This window comes from Poecilia formosa, unplaced genomic scaffold (assembly GCF_000485575.1).
Source record: "Poecilia formosa unplaced genomic scaffold, Poecilia_formosa-5.1.2 Scaffold912, whole genome shotgun sequence".
Lineage (NCBI taxonomy): Eukaryota > Metazoa > Chordata > Actinopteri > Cyprinodontiformes > Poeciliidae > Poecilia > Poecilia formosa.
In genome coordinates, this window is record NW_006800851.1 from 46,118 (window position 1) to 53,702 (window position 7,585).

The window sequence follows — 7,585 nt, forward strand, 5'->3', positions numbered from 1 at the left end:
GCGCTGGTTCTTGTCGGATCTGCTCTGATGGGTTCTGCTCTGGTTCTGGTCGGGTCTGCTCTGGTTCTGGTCGGGTCTGATTCTGATGGGTTCTGCTCTGGTTCTGGTCGGGTCTGCTCTGGTTCTGGTCGGGTCTGATTCTGATGGGTTCTGCTCTGGTTCTGGTCGGGTCTGGGTTTAAATTACCCATCTCTTTCTTCCAGCGGTCCTGGAGCTCCCCAGGTCTGGTTCTGCCGGGCCGATGGGTTCTTACCTCTTGGCGGCCGAAGACACCGTGTCCTTCCTGGTGACGGAGGCGGAGTCTCTCTTGCGTCCAGGTGTGCCGCCGTTGGCGATGCAGGACAGAGAGAAGGCTTCGCGCATGGTGGCACCGCCTGCAGGGGGCAGCGTAGCTGATGACCACGCCTTGCTGCGGTAGCCATGGCAACGGGTGGAAGTGCCTTACCTTTGGCTCCGTGCTGCTTCCTGTTGGCCCCAGAATCCTCAGACGCGGCGAGGCGGCGCAGCACGTCGGCGAGCGCGGCCTTCATCACCGTCAGCTCGTCTTCCTGCTGCTGGACGCGCAGCTCCAGCGCAGACAGCCGGTCGTTGACGTCGGAGACGCTGGTCGCCGACATGCTGTCGTCTGCACAGACACCAGAACCCGGTCAGAACCGCAGCATCAGAACCAGTACTGGAGCCCCTTTAGACTGTTCCAAGTATCAGAACATCTGGGGAGAGGTCTTTCTTACTGAGAATCCAACCTCCGGGTCACACCTGAACCCGGTCACAGGCTCTGATCTGACAGGTCCAGTATGGATCTGAAACCAGTTCTGACCCAGTTTCTTTAATAAAACCCGTCAGGGAACTGAAACCAAAGAGGAAAAGACCCCTAGAGGGAACAGACCCCAAAAGGGAACCAACCTCCAGAGGGGAACCGACCCTGGAAACTGATCCCATGATCACAAGATGAAATGGGACCAGCAGACCAGTGGATTGGATCAGAAGCAAAATGGATCGCCCAATCAGCTTCCAGTAGAGGACTGTGTGGCCCAACCTGGAGTTAAAGCACCAACTGAGGACCACTGCTGCCTTTGGGTTCTACTGGGCCGTTCGACCCGGTTGGACCTGTATTGTGCTGGACTTGGAGACTAGAAACGATTCTGTTCCTCCAGGTTCAGCTGGGTTCTGCTACCTGAACTAGCTGCACCCAACTGGGACCACACCAGAACCCGGTTCTGGCAGGTTTGGACTCTGTACAGCCTCCTGCGGGTGGAGGTGTTGGTTTTGTGGCCCTGCAGCGGCCAGAGGGGCGGTGCAGCCTCTTCCTGAAACAAACAGCAGTGACACGTGTAAACCCGCCAGAGGCGCGTGCGGCCCTCACCTTCCCACCTATGCACGAGCAGGTGAGCAGGTTCGGCTCGGCTCTGGGTGCGTCGGGTCCCGTACTCACCCAAACTTCCGGTGAAGCCGTCCATTTTCCAGCAGAAAGGCGGGAGTCCGGGTCGAAGGCCTGCGGGAGGAGGAGCGCACACCGCGGGCCTCCGTCCGGGGTTTTCCGCCGCGGAGGAGGAGAGCCGGAAAGGGTTGAGGCTCCGCCGCGCTGTGCGCCGTAGCCGGCCGTCACAGAGGACGAGGGTCCGCCGCTGGACTGCTGGCTGGAGGGGAGAGCCGCTCCGGAGGCTGGACGGCGGGGAGAAAAGCAAGACGAGCCGCGGAGCCGCGACGCTGTTGCGCGTTTCCGACTGGCTGCTGTGGCTGGAGAGGAGCCGAAAGGAGCCGAGGATAGCCGAGCGTAGGGGGAGGTCTGAGGAAGAAGCGCAGCATCGCCTCCTGCTGGTTACTTTATGTATAAAGTAACATTTCAACTGCTTAAGTTTAAAAGGTTAAAGGTCAAAACTGGATGGATCAATGAAGCAAAAGGCGTAGCAAGAGGAAAAGTCACTTTTATTATGCAGAATATAAAAAAGATAAAAATTCACTTTGTAAAAAAAAAACACAAAAAAACTCACTCCCTTCAAAATAAAAGCTCCCCAATGAGGCTGGGTCAGTAATCTGATCAACCAATCATTTCCTTGATCAATCACAACAGAATAATCAAACAACTTTATTCAGACCAACGTGTTTTCCAGTGTCGGCATTCACATTCATTACACAGCGAGTCATGTGACCTGAACAGAACCAGAACCAGACTGGTAATGTGGTGGCTGTAGTTGCTGCTGCTGATGATGATGTTCGGGTGATCAGACGTGATGAAGGCAAGCGATCAGTTCTGGAAGGCCTCTCAGGTGAAGCAGGAAGTGAAGGCATCAGGTGCAGACAAAGCAAGGTGGCGTTCTTCAGCAGAGTAATATGACATTCAGTCAAACATTTCAGTAACCATAGCAACGAGCACATCAGAGGAAGACCACACTGGAAGAAAATGAAGGCACATGCGACTCCGCAGCCAGATGCCAAACACCTGGCCAAGGCTCCGCCCCCCACAGGTCGAGGCTCCGCCCCCTGCAGGCAGAGGCCTCAATGGCTGAATCTGACCTTTTCAATGTCGGCGATCAACGTTCGGGCCAGGTAGATCCCCACCATCTGTCAGAGAGAGGTGCAGGTAAACTACAGGTGACTACAGATTACTTAATGCAGATCTAGGCTAGGCTTAACAGGTAGTTGGGTCGGGTTCTGGTCGGGTTCTGGTACCTGCAGCAGAGAGATTACGATGAAGATGAAGGCCACGGTGTACAGGTTGCGTGGCAGCCATTCCTCCAGCGCCGGAATGCATCCTTTGACGAAGATCTTTTCCTTCCATTCCTTCTGTTGGGCCAACAGGACCTCTCAGAAACAACAGAATCTCTCGGAACCAACAGGAACAGCTGAACTCACCTCCTGCTGGTTCCTCACATCATAGCCACATTGGGTGTTTAGCACCGAGTCCTGAAAGAGCAGAACCAAGATTACCAAGTGGATCCAGATTGGAACCGAACTCATGGCAGGCCAGGGTGGGTTACGATCGGAACCGGACTCACGGCGGGGTCGGGGATGCAGCAGGAGAACGGGACGCCACACTTCTCCCGGCTCTGATGGGTCCCGTTGCAGCTGAAGTAGATGTTCAGGTTCCAGTCGTTGGGTTCCTGGGCCCCGCAGCAGTGGTTCTGTTTGGGGAGAACCAGGTCAGTACCGGACCGGCCGCGGGGGTACCGGCGGTACCCAGGGGGCCGTACCATCTTCTGCAGAGAGTCGATGAGGTTCTGCAGGTCGATGTCGTCCCGGTACGCCTTGATGTTCTGCAGGAAGAAGTTGCTGATCCACTCTCGGACCTGGCTCTGGAAAACCACGGCCAGAACCGCCACGGTCAGCTCCAGGAAGAAGATGAACCCGATCAGCCCGGAGAACTGGGCCGGAACACATGGGTCAGAACCAGCAAAACACACGGGTCAGAACACACCGGGTCAGAACCCCATCGCCCTGGAGAACTGGACTAGAACCGGCTCTGACCCGGAACCAGTGCAGTTGCAGAACCAGGGCGCGGTTCTGGACCTGCAGACTGATCCTAACCTGTAGCAGCCTGACCCGATGACCTTTGACCCGGCTTCAGCTGTGATTTACAAACCAGGTAAATCACCTGGTCAGCTTACATGTGGATTTTTCTTCAACCACCAGGGGGCTCTTTAGCAGGAAGTGAATCATTGGAAAGTCAAAATTGGAAATAAAAGAAGAAAGCGCCCACTAAAACAGAATTAGGTTTTAATAGGGAATTGAGATTTGAGAATGTTGTTGATCAGTTAAATAGCATTGAGGGGGAAAAGATTTTTAGTTGTTTTTTTTTTAATAATTCTGGGATCATTATGATAATTTTTGAGGCATAGATATTAGGATCCAGTAGATGGCAGTAGTGCAACAATAATAGATGCAAGCTGCTGTTGAAATCTAAAGAAGAAGAAGAAGAAAACGCTCATTCTCATTTAGCACATGCTAGTAGCAACACGAAGGATCAGCACTTTTACTGTTACAGTTTCCGTTCGGAAACTACCGTAATCAGTTCAGTTAAATCTAAACTTGGCAACTTTTTCTGTTTCAACCGTAATAAATGATATTCTATTGAGCTGTTATGACTCAGATGCTAGCTGTCCTCTGCTGCTGCTGCATCGCTGTGGAAAACCTGGAGCGGCAGAGAAATCTGCGGCTCTAGGAAAACTCTAGTTGCCATGGCAACAGGTTCTGCTTTTTTTTTTAAAAATCTATCAGAAACGGATCAGAACCATTTCCAGAACCAAAGTCAGTGATTAAAGCTGCCGTTTCTGAACCGGACCCTCCCCACCCCCACCCTGGTTCTGGTCCTGGTCCTGGTCCACTCCACAGCTCTAAATGTTGTGTGGGTCAGAACCAGAACCGGGTCAGACGTACAAACTTGAGCAGGCAGATGTTCTCCCGCAGTGCTCCCACGCAGCCGGCGAAGCCCAGGATGAAGGTGACTCCACCCACCACCAGAACCAGCCAGACCGGGTCAAAGCCGTGCAGCTGGGTCACCCGGGTCAGGTCCAACAGAACCCCCTGTAGACAGAACAGGCCGGTGAGTTCTGCCCACTGCAGATGGGTCGCAGTTCCGCGGTCCGGTTGCCTCACCTTCTCACTCCACGCCCAGAACCCGATGGCAATGAAGGCGGCTCCGGCCAGCTGCAACAGAACCAGAACCAGAGTCACACTGAGGAAAGAACCGAGGTTCTGGAACCAAAAACGGCCTGAGAGTACTGACTGGATAAGGAAACCGAACCAGAACCAGACTGTTTCCTGGTTGCTCTTTTACAACTTCGTGTGTCACTTCCTGCTGCCAAGAAGCTTCAGCATGTCGCTGACATCACTTCCTGGTTTCTGCATGACAACAGGAAGCGAGGAGGTTCTGGTTCTGGCAGGTCCAGCAGGTCAGGTGACTTACCCAGAAGATGATGTTGTAGCTGAACATCAGGTACTTGTAGCAGCAGCTGACCTCAGCGTTGTCATAGCGATAGTACATCTGGAGACAAACGGCACAAACTGACTGGGTGAACTGGTTTCACTGGGAGACTCTGCAGCAGTACCAGCCGGGCCAAACTGGTCCACAGCTTCACCAGTACAGAACCAGAACCTGGACTGGTCAGATCCCATCTTTTCTTAGACAACAAATATGAGATCAAATCTGCTTGAACTTCCTGTTTTCTGCCCCTGGACTTCCTGTTTCCTCCAAGATGGCGGCTGGTGCAGTCGAGCTTTAAATGCTGAGCAGATTTTGCTGCAAAGCTACATTTAAAAGACATTTTATCTCAACTAGAGATTTGGAGAACAATTGAGATAAACTTGCAGCTATAAACGTGGTGATGCTAAACTTAGCTTCTAGCTACACGCTTTGGTCAGGATGCAGGAGGGAAAACTTCACCGACAGAAGGAAACCTGGAAACTGATGTGATTAAAGACAAAAGGAGTGTTGAAGAGATTCACTCATAAACTTGCCCATCTAAAGACAGAGAGGAAAGCACCTCATCCCCAAACACGTCACTGAAACACAAACCAAACAACGCAGACGAAGAGCCAACTCTTAAAGAATTACAAGCCATGATCATCTGGGCTGCAACTAGAAAGATCAACGAGAGAAAAGGTGAAACCAATGAAGCCGCTTCAGATCGAAGGGCTGAACAAATCTCTGGGGTTCTGCCATAAAGAGGATCAGGGCTCACTCCTGGACGGAGCTTCAGGTTCTGGGATTTAAAGTGGACGAAACCGTAGGCTGTGGCGGTCGCCTCGGCGATAGACAAGGTCCACAGAGCGCCAGGATCCATCGCTCACAGCGATCATCAGGTTCAGTCCAGAACTGCGTGATTTACCCATCGGGGAAGGGAACCAAGAAACACGACTCCCTGAAGAACCAGCAGCTCTGCTTCAGGAGGATGTGAGAGAAACCCGCAGCAAGCTGACAGGAGGCCCGGAAAAGAGCCAGAGAGGCCAAATACATCAGCAATACAGCAACTTCAACGGGAAAGGAATCATGACACTATACAGAGTGGTAATAACACAGTTATAACCTAATCAGTTTCATTGGTTTGCTTCCCAACAGAGGTGAAATCTGGCTCTGCAGCTTCAGATTTATTATTTTATTTAATAATAAAAGCAGATCCCTACTTTTATTATTAATTATTAGAAATAAAGAGGAAGGGTCTGTTTGTGTCTGCCAAAATAAGGGAGCAGATTTTATTTTGTCCAGGAAACAGAATCAGATGGACATTCAGGAAGCAGATGTTTGTCTGTCAGTAACAGGTCAGCAGGGGGCGCTGTTCTACAAGGGCCATTCAGAGGAAGCATCAGACAGATGGTAGATGGATTATTCTAGAACTTATTGATCAGACACAGTAAATATTAAGAAATATTTATCATTTATTTTGTTTATTATCTACAGGACCCATCCCATCCAGAACTATCTGATCCAGAATGGCCGAGTCCAAACATGGACAGATATAGTTTTGGTGTTTGTATCTCACAGAAACTTTTGTCTGATTAGTTTGTGGACAAAGTGATGGACTCAGACAGAACTGAGACCATCACTATTAAAATCCCTGGAAGTCGCCAGCTCCAGACCTTTGGTCAATGCTTGGAACTAACGAAACAGGAAGTGGCCTCTGGTTCTAAAGAATGCCTTTTGGATAAAATATGATGATTATTGTTTTGCCAGTTTTCCTCTGAGCTCAGTATCATTCACTCAACCTAACCTGTCCAACTGGAACGGTTCTGGTCCGGAGAAAGAACCTTTAAAGCTCCACTCAGAACCACCTGACAGGGTTCGGTCCCCGGGTCCAGTTCGGGTCAAAGCAGGATGTTCCAAAACCTTGACCCGAGTCTGGCTCATTAGGCGTACTGTCCCTTTAAAACAGAACCGTAAAACCTAAACTAAGCTGAACTCGGAACCGACAGGAAATGGATCATGATCTGGTTAAAAAACCTTTCAGGACAAAGTGCTCTCTAATCTCTGACCTTTAACCCCCGACCCTTTACATGACGGTAACATCCCATAATAACCCCGGAAGCAGCGGCAGGCTGACAGAGTGAAACCGACCCACAACCCGGTTCTAGCAGAACCGAACCGGCTTCCGGCTGGTAGAGTTCTGCTCTAAAGCCTGAAGTCTGAGATTGGCCCATTAGTTCTGGTTCTCAGTCTGGACCGAACCGGAAGTAGTTGGTGCTATCGGCTGACGGAGCTCTAAGACCCGAAAACAGAAGCGGAACCTGAGCGGAACCGTTCTGAATCAGAACCGTCCTCCTCACCTCTCGGATCGATAAGATGATCAATAACTCTGCTCTTCTTCTGCTGTTCTTCCTCTGCTCCAACTCAGTCCTCCTCTTCCTCTTCTTGTACTCCTGCTCTTCTTCTATTGTTGTTTACCAGCAGGCCCGCTGGCGGTGGCTCTAGCGCCGCCAGCCGGCAGGAAGCGGAAGCTTCAGTGTTATGCCGAGAAACGCATGGCCTGTCGCGGGAGCTATAAACTCTCGCATATTGATGAGAAAACGGAATGAAATATGACCGAAGAAGAAACTTTTAGAGATATTCGTAACATTATTATGATTCTTGTGCATCACAACCCAAACTTACTAT

General features: G+C 51.0%; 2 protein-coding genes across 4 annotated transcripts in view; both read right to left on the reverse strand.

Annotated features, from left to right (window-relative positions):
* eml4 (EMAP like 4) overlaps positions 1 to 1,812 on the reverse strand; it is a 15,065-nt gene extending 13,253 nt beyond the window's left edge. For both annotated transcript variants that reach the window (XM_007543813.2, XM_007543812.2), the window contains exons 1-3: positions 1,433 to 1,812; positions 446 to 625; positions 254 to 374 (exon numbers count right to left, since the gene is read on the reverse strand). In XM_007543813.2, the coding sequence (XP_007543875.1) occupies positions 254 to 374; positions 446 to 625; positions 1,433 to 1,457 (326 nt within the window). In that variant the 5' untranslated portion in view covers positions 1,458 to 1,812. The remainder of the gene's footprint in view (positions 1 to 253; positions 375 to 445; positions 626 to 1,432) is intronic.
* Positions 1,813 to 1,909: 97 nt separating this feature from the next.
* On the reverse strand, positions 1,910 to 7,427 carry tspan14 (tetraspanin 14). 2 transcript variants are annotated; one of them, XM_016667126.1, is made up of 9 exons: positions 7,258 to 7,427; positions 4,904 to 4,981; positions 4,594 to 4,644; positions 4,375 to 4,521; positions 3,192 to 3,362; positions 2,997 to 3,122; positions 2,854 to 2,904; positions 2,671 to 2,781; positions 1,910 to 2,562 (listed from the first exon to the last, which is right to left on the reverse strand). In XM_016667126.1, the coding sequence occupies exons 2-9, from the start codon at positions 4,979 to 4,981 to the stop codon at positions 2,497 to 2,499; spliced, it is 801 nt and encodes a 266-aa protein (XP_016522612.1). In that variant the 5' UTR covers positions 7,258 to 7,427; the 3' UTR covers positions 1,910 to 2,496. The 2 variants fall into 2 exon arrangements, with proteins under 2 accessions (XP_016522612.1, XP_007543872.1); XM_007543810.2 differs by having other exon boundaries at positions 2,671 to 2,784; positions 7,258 to 7,424.
* Positions 7,428 to 7,585: the final 158 nt, after the last annotated feature.